General features: G+C 38.7%; 1 protein-coding gene across 1 annotated transcript in view; it reads right to left on the bottom strand.

The window, feature by feature from the left end:
• Positions 1–20554, bottom strand: part of LOC136866789 (retinol dehydrogenase 12-like) — a 104836-nt gene that overhangs the window by 9558 nt on the left and 74724 nt on the right. Inside the window, exon 7 of the mRNA XM_068227062.1 lies at positions 937–1026. Coding sequence (XP_068083163.1) covers positions 937–1026 — 90 coding nt within the window. The remainder of the gene's footprint in view (positions 1–936; positions 1027–20554) is intronic.

Genomic DNA, 20554 nt, shown 5'->3' with positions numbered 1-20554 from the left:
TATACCAGCTACATCTAACTTTAGTCTATCCATCTCTCTTTTCAGATTCTCTAACCTACCATAACGATTCAAACTTCTCCTTCGATGAACCATTCCTTAGTCTGGTCTCTCAACAGATACCCATCCGATATGGTTGCACCTGCCGCTCGGCTATCTGCTTCATTGGAACACGCAAGTCTCCCTACCGCGGCAAGGTCAGATGGTTCGCAAGGGAGGTCAAGAACCATATTACTGACAATTTAGCTACCAAGGAAACTCAACATATTACAAATTACACAACAAATTACGGTACAGTAAGACTTTTTGCCTAATCATTCAATAAATACTTTTTGTTCCTGGAAATTGTTTACAGGTGGATGATCAGTGGTAGGGTGTCTGCTTCCGGATCCCAGGATTGTGGGCTCAAACCCAGCAGAGGTAGTCAGATTTTTGAAGGACAGGAAGAAGTCCATTTGCCACTGAATAATAATAATAATAATAATAATAATAATAATAATAATAATAATAATAATAATAATAATAATAATAATAATAATAAAAAGCAACAGCAATGTTACCAATATTTTAATTTGATGCCCTTTAGTCTCCCTGCATGTCAATTTTGATATTCCTTTTTATTCTACCAAATGGCAAAGGAACCAAAGCTCTCTTGGGTGATCTATGGCTGAGCATTAATTAACTTTGTCAGATAAATACCAAGCGTGACTCCAGAGATCTCTGATATGTTGACATCATATTTCATGGAGTTCTGGATGGATTTCTTTCTGTCTTTCAAAAATCACACTAAAACTGCCTGGTTTGAAATTGCAATTTTAGGATCTGGAGGCTGACAATCTACCACTGACCCACAAGGGAGCTTATGGTGAATGATAGTATAAATGAGAATAAATTAAATAAGTAATTAATAAAAATGATAGAAGAATTTGATTTTGTTACCTTACAATCAGAAAAGTATTTTCCTGTAACTCCTTCTACTTCTTCAGACACTGCCAGATAAATACTGGTCTGTGCTCCTTCTTCATTGGTCTAAAAATATTCAGCAACACAAGTAATTAGAGACATACACAGGTCATACAGTGAGACTGATTGATATTCTTGCAGAAGGGCATAGTAAATTGAATAATAATTGAATAATGTTTCATACCATGACCATCAGTTATTCTTACTACACTCTGCCTAAAACATACTAAATAGGTAAACATCAATATTACAAAAGTGCTACAATAACTTTGTTGAAGATGAAAACCAGCATACACAACTCATTATCTCCATTACACCAATGAGCCATCACACTACCCCAACCCAGGAACACTTAGCATGCCAGCAGTGGGGAGAATAACATGTGACATGCTGGTAACATGGTATATATAGGGCAGGTCTACAGGCTTGTTGTTAGTAGTGTCTCTGGTGTCAGAATGTGAAAAGCTGCCAATCTGTCCCTGTGATAGAGGGAAAATTGTGATGGCATGGTACCTTAGTACCAACATCTCTTCAATGTCACAAATTTCGGGCTGATCTGTTGCCGCTGTTGTGAGCACGTACTGAAAACTGTGTAACTATGGGCAAACAAAGATGCAGCATCCAGCCATGTGTTGACAGCAGCTCATTGATGCCAAAGGCCAGCGCAGGCTGTCATGCATTGTTCAGAGGGAGCACAGGGCCACAGTTCAAGAGAAATTGCCAACAGGTACATCAGTGATGACCATATCCATGTTCCCCAGCACACAGTTCATCGAATACTGCTGCGCATGGGACTGTGGAGTTGACAACCCAGCCATATCCAAATGCTGACTGCACTCCACTGAAATCAGCAGATGAGGTGGGCACAAAATCATCACCACTGGACTGTAGATGATTGGTAAATGGTCACCTGGTTGGATGGATCCAGATTCCTGGTTCATCTCATCAACGGCCGAGCATGTGTACATCAGTTTCTATTGGAGACTATGTCACATGCATATGGTTGCATGGTTGGGAGGAGACAGGTCGGTGGAGGAGGTGTGATGATCTGGATGATGTTTTCATGGGATACACTGGGGCTCATTAGTCCAGTACAGCAATCCAAAACAGCTCTCCAGTATCTGAACTAAGTCCATTCATTCATGTCAACAGTGTTGCTTGATGATGGTGGCCACTTCCAACAGGACAATGCTTCATGCTACACTGCCACGATTGTGAAGGGCTGGTTTGAGAAACATGGTAGCGAATTTGCTTTAATGCCATGGCCCACAAAATAGCCCCGATATGAACCCTATTGAAAATGTGTAGTTCAACTTGGATGATGATGATGATGATGATGATGCTTGTTGTTTTAAGGGGCCTAACATCGAAGTTCATCGGCCCCTATTTCAACTTGGAGAAGCAGTTTGTGTTACATTACCACTGTCCAGCAGTGTATGCTAACTGCAGGGCCTGCTGTTGTGCTTGTGGTACCCGATACACCAGTATACCTTCTGAAACCTTGTTGAATCAACGCCTAACCAAGTGGTCACTGTTTTGCAGGTGAAAGGTGGTCATAATATACTGGTTCTTAATGGAATCCTGTGAAACAGGGCTACTTATAGGTCAAACATGTTTCGAGAACTGACCAGTTCTCTTCTTCAGCGATCTTCTAAAAAGTCCCAAAATCTGTAAGACTTGATCCTAAGACACTCTGTTTACACTAAAATAAGCACTCAAACTAAAAACTTGTACAATATTACAACAGTTCCCCTTTGTTATATTCTAAAATCTTTCTTATTTTCGTTCTAAGAAAACAAATCTTGTGATCTTCCTTTAAAATCCTGCATATGGTATTCTGTCTGACTCGTTGGCTGAATGGTCAGCGTACTGGCCTTTGGTTCAGAGGGTCCCAGGTTCGATTTCCAGCTGGGTCGGGGATTTTAACCTTCATTGGTTAATTCCATTGGCTCGGGGGCTGGGTGTTTGTGCTGTCCCCAACATTCCTGCAACTCTCACACCACACATAACACTATCCTCCACCACAATAACACGCAGTTACCTACATATGGCAGATGCCGCCCTCTCATCGGAGGGTCTGCCTTACAAGGGCTGCACCCGGCTAGAAATAGCCACACAAAATTAAAAATTAAAAATATGGTGTTCTACAAATACTGTAATCTGTTATAAATGTTGACAACTATCCACATAATTTGGACCTAATGTTTGAACCATTGTATTTTCTCTAGTCTGTAAAAACCTAAAATGTGCCTATGTACTGAACCGAACGTAGTCAAACCCAGAACACTACGGTAAGGCCAGCAAGGTATAAAACAACAAGAAATAAAATAGAACACACCAAGAGTCAAAGTAGACAAAAGTAGGTCAGGAACCGTAACTAGGCACCCACAAAACGTAACCATAAAATCAGTAAATTACTTAGCACAAGAAGAAGTGGGTGACACATCAAACCAAGTAAAATAAAAATCCAGTATCAGATGAGTAATTCATTTGAAAGAACAACACCAGTATTTTCATGCAAGGTAAGTAGAATTTATTAGAGAAAAGTTAAACCTTCCAATTAGTAATAAGAAAACGCCCATGTAGTAAAATAGAAAGACTAGTAATTAACATGAAATAGAATTATTAGCAAGAAAATAAATTAATCATATTTAAAAGTTATTAGGGGGCCCCACTATACTAGAAGTAATTTAATAATGAAAATCGTATCAGCTTAAAATAAAGAATCAACCTTTAAACTACCAAAAACCACATGAACCACCTAGTCCTACTCAAGCACAGGTCCTACCAGGAACCCAGAAAGAAAATTCACCTTAAACACTACGGGCAGGGAGAAGTTAAAAATAAAAATTGAATTCGGAAAATTCAAAACAAGGTACAGAAAAGGGGAAGCACAAAACATTCAATAAAATAGAAAGGAAACACAGGTAATCAAGCCCAGAAAGGTAAACAAGGAACCAAAATCCTTCATCAACGGAAATGTTTTCATTAACAATGCCCGTACAACATACGTTGTCATGGTAACAGGCCCACGCTCAAAACAAGCCAAAATCAAAGATACACACCGAAAGGAAACCAGGAACGAGGCAAAAAGGCAACTATTTAGGTAGTACGGACCAAGACGGAAAAAAAAAATATAAAACCGGACCGCAAAAATAAATAAACAAACCGGGACTTGGTTAGGGCTAAGTAGTTCAAGTTAGACCAAATTGTGATGAGCTTAACAGTAGAGTAAAAAATTAGTATTATATCATATTCCTTTTTCCTCTTGAACAATTTAGAATGAAATTTACCATACGTCCAGAACAACGTTACAAGTTTATATCACCATTACAGCACATGATTAAATGAATATGCTCTTAAAAGACATACTACCCAAGTTTTTTTTTTTTTTTTTAAACATATCATTAAAATTTAGCCGAGAGTGAACAAATTTTAACCATTAGAGTCTAAGACACATCTCAGACGTCCGTACAGTTTACTTTTTTTTTTGGTTTCATCAATATCGAAAATAGAACAGAAGCTTGAAGCCACGCCGCGTCGCCATTTAATACTCTGGTTCCCAAACGCAGATGGATAGACATAAATAAAATACATACAGTCTGTGGACGTTTTCACAATGAATGAGTTATCACCTCATGTTGAGGGCTAGGAGGAGAGCCCTCACACACGTAGTATTCAGCCGTTCTCCATTGTTCCAAGTAAAATCTTCACCATCACGAGGCACCTACTACACGCGTCCATCACCAACCAGACGCCAGCACAAGAATGAGTCTCTCGCTTCGAGCGAGCTTCAACAAGCCAACGCTCAGTGTTCAAGACGAGCTCTCATTGGTCAAGGAGCTGAGCATCGTAGTACCAGTTCTCTGCACAGATGTTAGTACGTACAAGGAGCCCTTTAGATCAGGTTGTTACACGGACCAGAGCCCTACCATAAAGTGGTAGTGAATCATAAAACTAGAAGGAGATAAGAAATTCAGCGAACTGAATACACAGAAAATTGAGGTAGAAAGACACTAATTTCCACAGGGATTAGCCCAGGTCCAAAAACGTTAGGGGAGGGGGAGAAGGCGATTAACTGTGACACCTCGGTGTCAGCCACCCCCTCCGAAGCTTTGCTTATCCAGTACATATCTTCGGCACTGAGGTCAGAAGTAACCAAAATTTTCATTATAGTCCAAAATTAAAGCGACCACAAGTACCACGTTCAACATAATAAATATCCAGTAAGGCGGTAGCTCTTTAGAATCACTTTCTACAGCATTAATTACAGTCAACACTGAGTTCAACCTTTTTCACAATATTTTCAGCTTTCCATGCACAAGGTTTCAATAGTTTACACGCCACAGTTTCTCTTAGGAATCGGTCCATCACAACCACAATTAGTTTGAAGAAGTTGGTAGAACACAGTTTAATTAGAATCACACCTTCGACTTAGTAGACTCCCAATAGTTTTAGGTTTTGATTACAACTGCTTACACGGTGGTGATTACACCACGAAGAAAAGTTCACCCTTAGAGTTCATGAAAGGTTATACACAAGGCATACATAGGGTTTCCTTCCAATAATTAATTTAGAAATCTCTCTCGGCTGTACATTTTACATTAAACTTTGAAATTACCATATCAAAGTGAGTACTAGTTTTCGGGTTCCAGGTTTTAAGAAATGCAACATCTTGCATCCTTTCGAAATTAGATTAAAATGCCCGACAATACGAAGATACCGCGAGCAAACAGGAAAAGGAAGAAGAGGGAAAAACCCTCAAGATTGGTGAAATTTTTTTTATAACGAAAGACAAAAGATAAATCTCATAATACAATCTTAAATTAGTAAAATTATCAATAGACTCAGGACTAGAGCATACCCCCAAACTAAATTACACTAGAACACAAATTAGGCAAACTAGACAGGTCTCGAACCAAATAAACTATCAGCACCAAAAATCACCAGAACACCATACATATTAGATCGACATAGGCAAAGGTAAGCTTAACCCACCGCACTCCAAAGGTGGATCTCAAATGTCAAGAATACAGTACTTACCTCAATATACTAATGGTTCAAAACGCTAAACTAAAACGTTGAAAATGGATAAGTAGAAAAGACGTAACGTCACCAAGCTTTCCCCACCAATACAGGGACCCACCAGAAGGATAAACAATTCACGTACTCCACCGGAGAACCCTTACCAACAATAAGGTAAATCCTCAAAACAAACAATACACCAAGATTCAATCCCCCAAAAGAAAAGGATTTACATAAACATACACGAGACGGGCAAGGCAAGAAAGAACAATTAAAAAAAAACAACAGACTGAGATCCACAGATCAGTGAGCCAATGATTCATTAAATTTTAAGAACCCACCATAATTCAACCCAAATAATTAGACCATTAAGGAATGCAGATTTTAAATCATAGTTAATTGACCTCGCATGACCCTGCAAGAAAGACTTTTCAAAAGAAAGGGACACACCAATCAGAGCAACTATCGACCAGAGTACGAGCACTGTGAAGCCACAAATGAGTTAATGGTAACTGTCTTTCCAAGCAAAGGACACCATAAGTAGAATGAGTTGGAGACCTCTAGTACTATCAGGAGTAGGGAGCGCAACGATTTGTCATCGACAATCATTCCACAGAGGCATACTAAACAAGGAACAAACTAATACAAAGGGAATCACTGTTCAAGGATTGATGGATAAGGTTTCAGGAGGACATAACTTGGGGTCACATAACCAACCCACACAGCAAGAGGAAAAACTAAAACACTTTCCACTATAGTACACCCAATCAAACAGAAAAGGTATTAAAATACCTCAATTAGATGACTACAGGGGCCAGAAAATAAATAGGCAAGATGACTCCACAAGCGATAGCTCACAGGTAGGCAATAACACGCTCAACTATCCTGAACGCAGAACGGAAAGCAGGTAAATCAACAATATCTACTAATGTTGGCAAAATGACTGAAGGGAAAATAACCATAGAAGGTAGGTTTAAGAAAATAGAGCTTCACAAATATCATAGATAGGAAGACATCAGAGCAATAGGTTATGCGGGCAAACTCAATTTTCACTGACCAAGACCAGAACATACTACACACGTGGTAGACACAATCTACACTATTAATTCCCATCTTCCTAAAGATACAATGGTTCAATAAAGGTGCTTAAACACCCGCCAGAGTGCAATAATACAACTAATATTGCCTCACAGAAATCCCACAGAAGCACCAGCACCAAGAGTCAATACAACAGGGTCCCTTTACAACAACATGCCACACAGCATCTTAACCAAACATGGTGCAATACCGCACCACCGCCAAATTCAGGACTAGCAAACCTACCACCTAGGTAAAAGAGGATAACTTCTCAGGATTCAAGTCCATGCCTTGACTACACTACTCAACATAATATCAATAGATGGAAGATGGTTACAGTCAACAGCCCAACATATACACTACAACTCGCCCAGAACGATAAGATCAAGAAGAAGATACTAGATTCAAGAAAATACTTCAGTATCATAGTGATGATAGTAATGCGCGGAATAAAATGCCACAAGACCCGTGAATACCATAGAGGACAACCTTATACCAACAATAGTAACAAGGAAGTTTTAAAACAGAACAAAATTTCAAAAAACAATGGGATAAAATTTTCAACATAAGGAAAACCATAAGTTAAGTAAAGAATAAATTGAGATTACTTACAATAGAGGTACTACAGTCAGTTCTTAGAATAATTACCAGAGGGCAACGTAGCATTAGACATGAAGAGGCCCAGAAACCAGTTGCTAAAGATGGAGAAACCATAAAGATCCAAGATCCATGCACGAAGCAAACGGTCTACCAACCCCGACACAGGTTAACAGATCACCCCACGACTAACAACCCCCTCAAAGGATATGACCAAAACTAACTTATTGCAACGACTGATCAGCAGCAAGTAGAAGGGTTAATTTTCGAAGCTTAATCAAAGGGTACTCAGGGATAGTTATTATTGAAAATCGATAATAGGCCATAAATAAAATTCAGAGTAAGATTTTAAAGCTAATTTTCCAAATAAACCTTGCTACAAGGGATGGATGAAGAAACAGAGTAAGACTAATTTCCAAGAGATAAATATGGATAAGATCACCAAAACCAGAAACAAGACAAAGATATGAACAGAAACTATTCCATGATTAAATCAACCCCCAGATAGTTAAAACTCAACCAATATATATATTTTTTTAAACTATATTTTATAACAATCACCCAGGTGACGAGATTAAAACGAGCAACCAATAGTCCAGAAGGCTACCAAATGGACACCCTGGACAGGAGGATAAATACATATCAACAGGACACGATCATAAAATTTTTGCTATCCCAAAGTGTGAGCAGCAAGAAGACCGAAGGAAGTCTCCGAGTATCCGTTATCCAATCCTACCCACACCCAAAGCAGATTTGGTATGATATTTAAAAATTTAAAACCCAGAGAAGGTAAGATATAAGGAGTATAGGCCCCCAAGAAACAGTCATGTGACAGATTCCACACACCACCAAACCACAACGTTCACACCAGAAACAATACCAGTACTAAGACAAATAGAAACATATCAAACATAGCGTTTAAAATCACAGAAACATGTACCACAATGAAAACTCCAGGTAGAATTAAATTACACTTAAACAGTAAGATGATATTTTACTTTTAATTAGCTCACAGAAATGTAGTTCTCAGCTGTATGTCCCTTTCAGTACCTTAGAACTTCACAAAGCAGAAACCCAAAGGAAGGGAATTAGGAACCAGTACTGTACATTAACTAGGTTTAACTTGTGACAGATAGACTCTCCTATCCTTTTAGCAACCGGATCGCTCACTAACATTGATACTGGGGACAGAAATTGCAATACGGTGCAAGGACCTTGATACCTGGGTGCCAGTTTGGCGGAAAACTTATTAACAGCTTTACTGACTGGGTAGCATTTTATGAAGACTGTATCACCAACCTTTACCTTAGTTGTTTTCCTACCCAAATTGTACCTTTTCTTGGTCTTCTCATATGAAACAGACAGATTTTTCTTTGCTTCGTCCCAAATCTTCTGGACATCGAGAGGTTTAGATAAATCAGGCAAAAGGTCATCGATGCCTAGTACATTTGACATTGGGGAGTATGGAGTGTAGGAAAACATAAGGGACATGGGCGTTTTCCCATGAGACTCATGGATGGCAGAGTTAAATGCATGAGCTAGCCAATGTAAACAGGAATCCCACTTAGCCTGGTTATGATGATGGTAGGCTATCAATGCAGACTTCAAATTTCTATTTACCCTCTCAGCATAGGATGGATTAGGATAATATGGGGTAGTAGTGACATGAGAAATGCTCAACTCGAAAAGGTATTTTTTGAACAGATGACTAGTAAACCCACTAGCGTTATCAGAGACAAGGAACTTGGGAGGACCAAAAGAAGCAAAGATATAATTTAGACAGTTAATAGTGGAGCGAGAAGTTGTAGACCTAGTTGGAATAAGCCAAGTGAACCGTGAGAACGCATCGACACACACGAAAATGTGCGTGTTCCCCAAAGAAGATCGAACCATAGGTCCCACGTAGTCGATGAACAGACGTTCCATGGGGCGTGAAGCTTGTGAGGACGACAAGAAACCCACACGGTTGTTTAGACTGGGTTTACTTATGGCACAAACCTTGCAAGATTTAATCATGCTTCTGATGTCACTGTCCATTCTTTTCCAGATGAAAAATTCCCTAATTTTCTGCCTAGTTTTGAACATTCCTAAATGACCTCCAATGGGACAGTGGTGGTAATACTTGAAGATGACAGGTACCAGTACCTTGGGAACAACAATTTTGAAACAATGGTCTCCTCGTCCCTTACAACATAGAACACCTTTGACAAGAGAATAAGGTTTTACAAGAGTCCCATTACAAATTTTGTTTACGATTTCATTCAGTTCAGGGTCAGATTTCTGGAGATCTTCGATTTCATGGTAAAGCAAAGGTAGCTCGGAAAGAATGGCATTGACTTTGATCATGTTACCATCATCAAAATTTTCAACATTAGATTTTACCTCAGGACAAGGTTCCCCATCAAACATTCTGCTGAGACTATCAGCGATGACATTATCTGTACCCCTAATATGTTTGACTTGAAAATTGAAGGCAGAAATCCTAAGTGCCCAACGGGTGATTCTCCCAGTTCTTTTGGGTCGGTTCAAAACCCACGACAACGCCTGATTATCCGTCTCCAGGTCAAAATTTACATGTTCAACAAAGGGCCGAAATTTTTCGAGAGCGAATAGGACAGCAAGGCATTCTAACTCGTAAATCCAGTATTTGCTCTCAAGATCATTGAGGGTTCGGGAGGCATACGCAACAGGTCTACGACCATCCTCGTACTCTTGCAAGAGTACTCCGGCAACAGCTCTTCCAGATGCGTCGGTCTGAACAATGAAGCGTTTAGAAAAGTCAGGAATTGCCAAAACAGGGGCGTTCGAGAGGGCGAACTTCAATTTCTCAAAATCTGCTTGTTGGAGAGGACCCCAGACAAACTTAACATCTTTTCGCCTTAAATGGTTGAGAGGAGCAGCAACCTCAGCGAAGTTAGGAATAAATTTCCTGAAAAAGTTAACCATTCCCACAAAACGGGCAATGCCTTTGACATCTTTAGGAGGTTGAAAATCACGAATTGCTTGGGTCCTGGATTGATCAACTGAGATTCCACTCGAAGACACAATATGTCCAAGAAAAGACATACTTGGCTGGGCGAAGGTTACCTTAGAAAGCTTAACAGTCAAGCCAGCTTTCCTCAAGCGCTCAAGGACTTCCCGTACATGAATCACATGTTCTTCAAAGGTTTTAGAATAGACAACGCAATCATCGAGATAGTGAAAAACACATTTAAATTTAATGTCAGAGAAGATAGTATCCAGCAAACGTGTCAAAATTCCAGCACCAGAGTTCAAACCGAAGGGTAATCTGACAAATTCATACAAATTCCAGTCAGTGATGAAGGCAGTTAGTGGAATGGACCTCTTGGATAAAGGAATTTGATAGTAGGCCTGGTTAAGGTCCAGTACTGTAAAAAACTTTGCCCCAGAAAACCACCCAAAGCATGTGTGCAGATCAGGTAACGGGATAGACTGAAGGACCACCTTCTGGTTTAATTTTCTATAGTCCAAAACAGCCCGAAAGCCCCCAGTGGACTTGGGAACAAGGAAAACAGGAGAGGCATATGGGGAGCTAGAAGGTCGAATAACCCCTTCCGCAAGAAGTTTTTCAATAATCTTCTTCAATTCCAGCATACGTGGAGGAGAGAGTCTATATGGAGGGGATCTCACAGGTTTGGTATCAGTTAGTTCGATATCATACTCCATAACATCAGTTACCCCTAGTTTACTAGTGAACACTTCAGGGAATTCGCTGCAAAGTGCACGAATTTCATCAGCTTGTTCCTTACTCAAATGATTAAGTTTTAATTCCTTAACATTGCTAATTTCATCAGGGACTGACTCAGAAACACAATTCGCATTTAAATTACCCTTAGAATCATCAGACAAGTTAAATTTATTAGCAGGGGAAAACTTAAAGAAAAATTTCCTGTCTTGAAGGTCGAGAACAAGTCCAGTTTTGGACAAAAACCCAGTTCCTAGAATCAAATTACACGAAAGGTTAGGAACCACCAGGCAAGACACTTTCCAGGTGAAATTTCCAATTCTCAATTTCACCCCAGCGATCCCTAGAATTTCTACATAATTACCATTAGCAGCAACACACTTTACATCAGAAGGTTGTAAGGACGGTAACTTACAAGCATATTTCATTTTGGAATACCAATCAGAATTGATTAAATTTACAACGCTCCCTGAGTCAATCAAAGCCATCAATGGTTCATTATTCATTTCAACACTGGTGAAGGTTCCTACAGAGACAACATTTCCACAAATTCTGTTACAGTTACGAGGACAAATAACCGCATCAGAGTCCCCTACATTCTTAAAAGGTTGAAACTTATGAGACTGGTTTTTAGGTTTTAGTCATTTATGGCGTCTTTGAAATGAATTTGGGCAAAAAAGTTTAGTGTGCTGCTTAGAGCCACAAAGATAACAACAAACATCACGTCCATTACTCTTAGACGGGCACGAATTCCTTAGATGTTCCGTAGAACCACACACAAAACTTAGGATAACCAGTACAGTTAGAATTGGTAAGAGGAGGGGGAAGGTGGACAGGCCTGGAGGCGTCTCCGTGCTTTACATCCTCAGCGAAGGTACACGCAGTCTCGAGTTCAATGAAATTAGTAGGACATTTCACAAGGGAAAGGTAAGATCGATAAGCAGGAGATATACCTTTTAATATGCGAGTTACCATTTCTTCCTCAGGAACCAAAATTCGAAACACTTTACAATAGAACTTTACATCAACAATGTACGTTAGCAAATTTTCGTGAAGGTACTGAGTTCGGAAGCAATACTGAGGGATGAGACTTTGAAGGGCTAAGGAGGGGATAAATTTGTTAAGAATTAGTTCATGAAATTCATCAATTTTACACCTTTGAGAGATAGCCTCGGAAATTTCCTTTTTTAGAATACCCTCGCAATGGGAAAATAAGGCCCTATACATGCCTAGCTCATCAACAGAGTATACACTAGCGGATTCTTGCAATTCTACAAGGAACCTTAAAAATCTAAGGCACTCCTCAATTGAGTTTACGGAGAAATTCTTTACACCGTGAAACAGCTCTTTCAAGGAATTATGCGATGTACCACTTAACTGTGATAAAATAGACTCAAGGCCAGGAGAAGTTACACAGCATGCACCTTGAATAGGAGGAGATAAATTTTGACTTACACTTTCATTATTACAAAGAGGATTAGTCCTATCTGTAACCGACAAGTTCTCCATTTCTCTACTTGCAATTATTAAATCAAGTTCAGTAGAAATACTGGACGCTAATGTCAAAAGTTGGGTGCATTCGCTAATGAATTCCCCCTCAGTTTTCAAAGTAAGGAGATCTTGGATACGCCCCGAGTGGTGGTACACTCTAGCCTTGAGTCTACTAACCTGAGACTTCGTAGGTGGCGTTTCAGTAAATTCTTTAAGAATTATGGAAATTTCATTTAAAGAAGAATTAATTACATGTAAAAACTCACCAATCTTGGAGATATCTAATTTAGATAGGTTAAGAGGCACCTGGAGATGAGCTGAAAGTAAGGTGGCACACTCTGAAACAGTACCCACTGGTTCTAAACCTCGGATCGCAAGCTCATACTGCAACTCCGACTTGCGAAGGTGGTGAGGGTGAATAACAGGTCGGGCCATGACGAAAGACAATATGAAACAAAACAAATCAAGGATGGAATAAGATGGTTGCAATTCTTTTACAAAAGTATATTACGTCAGGTTAACACTATGTACTTCCTTCAATTAATTACCATCTGATACTCAGTAAAACAAAGTCAAGTGAGGATGCAAATAACCTTCGGGTAGGTACGAGCCACAGGTCCATGAATCAAAGAAACACAGCTCAGCTACCACAATACTGACCCGAACGTAGTCAAACCCAGAACACTACGGTAAGGCCAGCAAGGTATAAAACAACAAGAAATAAAATAGAACACACCAAGAGTCAGAGTAGACAAAAGTAGGTCAGGAAGCGTAACTAGGCACCCACAAAACGTAACCATAAAATCAGTAAATTACTTACCACAAGAAGAAGTGGGTGACACATCAAACCAAGTAAAATAAAAATCCAGTATCAGATGAGTAATTCATTTGAAAGAACAACACCAGTATTTTCATGCAAGGTAAGTAAAATTTATTAGAGAAAAGTTAAACCTTCCAATTAGTAATAAGAAAACGCCCACGTAGTAAAATAGAAAGACTAGTAATTAACATGAAATAGAATTATTACCAAGAAAATAAATTAATCGTATTTAAAAGTTATTAGGGGGCCCCACTATACTAGAAGTAATTTAATAATGAAAATCGTATCAGCTTAAAATAAAGAATCAACCTTTAAACTACCAAAAACCACATGAACCACCTAGTCCTACTCAAGCACAGGTCCTACCAGGAACCCAGAAAGAAAATTCACCTTAAACACTACGGGCAGGGAGAAGTTAAAAATAAAAATTGAATTCGGAAAATTCAAAACAAGGTACAGAAAAGGGGAAGCACAAAACATTCAATAAAATAGAAAGGAAATGCAGGTAATCAAGCCCAGAAAGGCAAACAAGGAACCAAAATCCTTCATCAACGGAAATGTTTTCATTAACAATGTCCGTACAACATACGTTGTCATGGTAACAGGCCCATGCTCAAAACAAGCCAAAATCAAAGATACACACCGAAAGGAAACCAGGAACGAGGCAAAAAGGCAACTATTTAGGTAGTACGGACCAAGACGGAAAAAAAAATATATAAAACCGGACCACAAAAATAAATAAACAAACCGGGACTTGGTTAGGGCTAAGTAGTTCAAGTTAGACCAAATTGTGATGAGCTTAACAGTAGAGTAAAAATTAGTATTATATCATATTCCTTTTTCCTCTTGAACAATTTAGAATGAAATTTACCATACGCCCAGAACAACGTTACAAGTTTATATCACCATTACAGCACGTGATTAAATGAATATGCTCTTAAAAGACATACTACCCAAGTTTTTTTTTTTAAACATATCATTAGCCGAGAGTGAACAAATTTTAACCATTAGAGTCTAAGACACGTCTCAGACATCCGTACAGTTTACTTTTTTTTTTGGTTTCATCAATATCGAAAATAGAACAGAAGCTTGAAGCCACGCCGCGTCGCCATTTAATACTCTGGTTCCCAAATGCAGATGGATAGACATAAATAAAATACATACAGTCTGTGGACGTTTTCACAATGAATGAGGTATCACCTCATGTTGAGGGCTAGGAGGAGAGCCCTCGCACACGTAGTATTCAGCCGTTCTCCATTGTTCCAAGTAAAATCTTCACCATCACGAGGCACCTACTACACGCGTCCATCACCAACCAGACGCCAGCACAAGAATGAGTCTCTCGCTTCGAGCGAGCTTCAACAAGCCAACGCTCAGTGTTCAAGATGAGCTCTCATTGGTCAAGGAGCTGAGCATCGTAGTACCAGTTCTCTGCACAGATGTTAGTACGTACAAGGAGCCCTTTAGATCAGGTCGTTACACGGACCAGAGCCCTACCATAAAGTGGTAGTGAATCATAAAACTAGAAGGAGATAAGAAATTCAGCGAACGGAATACACAGAAAATTGAAGTAGAAAGACACTAATTTCCACAGGGATTAGCCCAGGCCCAAAAACGTTAGGGGAGGGGGAGAAGGCGATTAACTGTGACACCTCGGTGTCAGTACAATGTTACTAAATACAATATTGTTTGCAAGGAAAAAGATGTTACTTCAATTTCTGTTTTGATATAAGCATGTCTTATGGCTGGGGGTCTTCTGAAAAATTTGTCACGAAATTGGCTATATAAAATGTGTGGAATGATGTTACCAAGCAACAGCGCAGGCTGTAGTGTGAAGTACGATGTCCATGACTGAAAGTCATATTATCAAAGAGGGACACTAGAGTACCGATGATCAGCTGATCTTACAGGCTGAGATATGAACTACTGAAAGATGGCCATGACTGAGAGACACATATATTGAGTTGCAACATGTAAATATTAACTATGTCTTTCTCACTAAAACATTTTATTACTACAACAAAAACAACAAAAGAAAGATCTACAAGCATAAACTTCAATCAGTAATGAGTCCTGCTGGTAAGTGGTGTTTGCTGCTACATTCAAATCTCAACATCCTTTCCACCCTGGTTGATTTCATGAGGAATCACTAGTTGATCTGGTTGACTAACTCTTGAATCATCAGGCAGACGTAGGATGGCTGTCCTCACTTGGCCACCTCTCCCCTGAAGGACTTTGCCGACTCTGGCTCTCTTCCATATATGTCTAGGCAGGACGTCTTCCTGTAAGAGGGCAACATCTCCTACTCGAAGTCTTGGATGTTTACCGGTTAGAGACTTGACCTCGTGGTCACTCCACAGCTGAAGGAGGTATTCCTTTTTTGCCAAAAGTCTTCAAACATTTTCATCTTCCGGTGAATATTCTTGGACCACCACCAAAGAATGCAAGCCCTCAAGGTCCTAGAGGAAGATGTAAACCTGTATGATTAGATGCCAACGCCAAAACTCCTAAGAGTATTTCCAGCTGAGATCTGCAGATGTTGGTTGATCCATGCCAAATGCAAAAATATCCAAGAAGGTCATATGATGGCCTTAATGGAATTTCTCAATGAAGAGACAGAAGCAGCACTAAAATCTCAGAAGATATGAGGACAATATAGCACGCCACCTCCATAGCCCTGTACCGCAACAGCTGCTACTTTTCAAGTTACTACGGGAACAGAAAAATCTAAGACGAAATGCCGTATGATAATCTACCTTTGTAAGTATTATACCAATGAATGTACAGAGAACTGGTTACACTATATCAGGAGAAATATCCTGGGTTTCAGCACCGGTATGTTTAGTTGCAACATGTACATATTAACTACATCCTTCTCACCAGAACAAAAGCAACAAAAGATAAATCTACAAGCGTAAACTTCATTTAGTAATGAGTCCTGCCGGTAAGTGACATTTGTTGCTACATTGAAACCTCAACATCCTCAACAACATAAAGGCTCTTTTATCAAAGAGGCCTCATCTCATTATACTCTAGACAACAGATTATTTCATACGTGGTAGTTTCATAGGCGCTGAATATGTGTCCCCCTTTTGATGCACTGAATGCTACACTGGTAGACTCCAAATACCATACAGATGTCTCTTGAAAACTATTTGTTAGATGCAAATAAAGTAATAGTTATCAGTTTGAGTTTCATTTACTGAAGGACATATTTATGATTATTTGATTTTCCCAAAGTGAAATCTGACACAACATTTTGCATAGAGACATTAAGTGACTATTATCACTACGTGAGACTAAACATGATAGCTTGACACTCTGAAAATTATTGCTTGCAAAACAAACAAAGTTTGCATTTCATTCTAGTGTTCTCATTATTTTGAGAGCCAATTAACTGAAAATATTTATTCAAACAGAGGAATGGAAATTCCTTAACACCTTCACTGTGACATGCTTATTCTGGTTCCGTTATAGACTATATCGTCCATGCTCTGGCAAACGAGCGAAAGTGAAAAAATAGCGAATCTGCATTTAAGGTCTAAATTTTACTATTGGTATATGATCTACCCTCTGGCAAAGTATTGTGTCTGTATCTTTGGCCACAATCGGCTGTGTTGATTTCACTAATCTGCGTTGTTAGTATTTTCCACTATGCATAAGTAGCGAATCTGCATTGTTGTTAGTTTGCCGTAGTCACCATAGTTGAGGTTTGGAACATCCACTGCGGCAAACTAATGAAAGTGCCAGCCAGGTGTGCTGTGGAATAATATGCTGCTTCCCGCGTTTTATTTCTCGATGCGTGAGGATCGCTACTAAGTTTAGGTTATATACAGTTTATTTAGAATGAAAAGAGTTTGTGTTCTACATCATAGAATGTTTGATTACTAGTACCAGACTTAACATTGCTGTTTGTTCACTTGAATTTAGCAAGCCCTCACCAGAGGACAGATTAGGACAGTGATCCTTAGTAGTAGCACTGTCCACTTGGTAGGAGACGAAAACCACCTGCTACTTCCTGGAAATTTCAAGTAGCATTTACGCTTTGCTCATGAAATATCCTAATGCGGATACAGTAATTATGATGTCAGACAGCTGTGGAGGACAGCAAAATAACACTAATTTTGTGTGTGTGCATAGAAGCAGTACAAAAACACCCAAAACTTCAGCAGATTGTTCATATATATTTTGAATCGGGGCATAGTTTGATGGAATGTGACTCCATCCACCAAACATATTCATGTCTGCAAAAAAACTCCCAGTATACACTCCAGAAGGGTGGGTTCAACAGATAAGAAATGCATGCAAAAAATCCAGCACCCTACAATGTTTCTGCATTTGTGCACAACAACTTCATTGATTTCAACCCAAAGAAGGCTTATCTTACAGCTGAGGAAGATAATACTTCTTTGCCTTTCCGACAACCCGTGGGGTTTCGTTACACGAAGGGTGAACCATGTACAGTTCACATAAAGACTGGGTATGAAGAAAGCATCTTCAAAAAATTAACTTTCAAGCATAGAAAGGGCCGCCCATTAAAGTGTGAACCCGCGAAAACTTACTCTTCAAGATTCCCCATTTCTGATGCCAAATGGAAGGATCTTCTAAAACTTTGCAATGACCTGCAAATCCTAAAGGCATACCATGGGTTTTAAGAAAATCTTCCCTCATCAGCAACAGCAAGAGATGCTCTACCTGAGCCAAACATTTCAGAGGAGTCCGACTTTGAATAGATTGGAAAAGTGTGTTTTTAGTAGAACAATAATTGTCAAGTATTTACTTTAATGATTTAGTTACAACTTGAAAGTGTCTTCAATTCCTAATGTAAAAATTTTTAAATAGAAATATTAGTCACACACCTTATTTTCTTCAAAACTGTATTATTCTTAAGTACAATTGAATCTACATAATAGATCATTATTAGTAAAACAGGAACAGTTTCAGTGCATAATGAAGGCCTTACTACACTGATAATCGAGAAGGTTAATAAACTCACTCAGGCAAAGTAACAAAACTGCTTTTTCTGCTCTAAAAGCTAAGAGAAGCAAAAAATGCAAAACAATCTTTAAACATGAGTAAAACAAGAACAAATGTAGCGCAGAATCAGCACCTTACTACACTGATCATCAGTGGGAAGTTTAATAAACTTACTCAGGCAAAGTAACGATACTGCTTTTTCTACCCTAAAAATTAAGAAAAGCACAAAATGCAAAACTACCCTTGAGCATGATGGTAAATAAGATTATTTTCACAAATAAACAAAATTGTAAATACAAAAATGGATTTTACGTGAGCAGTCAAAGTTTCTTTTAACTCTCCTGAAAAATGAAGAATTTGCACATTTGCTAGTCTGCCATAGTGGGGACGATATGCAAACTTGCAAAGATGTAGTATACAATTAACTAAACCTCAACCAGTAACCACAACAAGCTGCGAGTAAATGAACAAGTACACATCATATCCTTTCAATTATACACTTGGTGGAACTCCAAAATTACTAAACTCTCAGTGTGATGTATATCATTTGCTAGAATGTAATGGTTACAATTTTGCTTCAAAAAGTAAAGTACGAGTATAAATTATGTTGGGAAAAGTAACGATTACAAGTAAAAATCACTAAAAATGTCTTTGTTACAAGTAATTCAAGTACTTGTACTCAATTACTTCCCAAATCTGATCATTTTGCTAATAAATACATGGATGTCATACAATCCATTTTAGGTTGTGGACTTAAATTTTATACATAACTCTTCAATAACTGAATCAATTTACTGTACTTTGCATAAATTGACAAAAATCAAGATAAATCCAGAAATCCTAGCTAGAATTACCATTAAAAGTAGTATGTTTTTGAAATTAAAACATACCATGTACAGCCATAAGCTCTGATTTAAAACTCATTCATATGTCATGAAGTGTTAAGTGTTACCGGTGCTGCTTTACGGTGTCGAAGAATGGACACTAAAGGCTTCATTAAAGAACCAACTGTAAACTTTTGAAATGTGTATGCATCGCAGAATGTTTAAGATTCCATGAGTAGACCACTTCACCGAAAAGGAGGTCATGTTGGGGAATCATATGGAGTCTTACGCCTTGCAAAACACAGGAAAGCAGCCTATTTAAAGTGATATCTTCCAAAATGACAAATGCAGCCTGATACAGCTGATCATAGAAGGCAAGTTAGAAGGGAAACATGGATGTGGGCGGAGATTATCCTGGACACGAAACCTCTGACAGTGTTTCAACATCTATGATACAGTAACTCTGATACAGAATACATAAAATAGGAAAAATTACTGCATGGAGGTTGGCTTGAGGAGACAGAAGAAGAAGAAGAATTAAAATCTTCCAAAATTCTTAATTAAATAGAACATAACTATACATCACTGAAATATGGTAAACATATTCTGGATTCTGGATCACATTCTGGATCACATTCTGGATTTCTAAGTACAAGCAAACAGTACAGTAATATATGCAAACAAATATGCATGAAAAATGAACAAAATGAACATCAAAATAATTGATAAGAAATACATGGAAGTCTAATAAATTATTATGTTCATGAAATTAAGACTCTGTTCTGCATCTGAAATCTGGGAATTCACTAGCGAGATTTTACTATCTATACTGAAGACCTGGAAATTTAACCCTGGACCATGGCCATCAGATGTATAAACATTGTTTCGATGCTTACCCCATTTCCTGGCACTGATGATTCTTCCTTCTTGCTGAGCTCTATATAAAGTCCATCCAGTTCCAAGCTGTTCCCAGAGTCATTTGATCAAGTCTGATTTCATTCCGGTAGTAGGAAGTCTGCGATCCTCCAACTGTCCCTTCAGTTGACTGATCGTGAGATCCTTGAAGAATATCTTCAT

This window comes from Anabrus simplex, chromosome 3 (assembly GCF_040414725.1).
Source record: "Anabrus simplex isolate iqAnaSimp1 chromosome 3, ASM4041472v1, whole genome shotgun sequence".
Lineage (NCBI taxonomy): Eukaryota > Metazoa > Arthropoda > Insecta > Orthoptera > Tettigoniidae > Anabrus > Anabrus simplex.
This window is presented reverse-complemented; position numbering and strand designations above follow the sequence as displayed.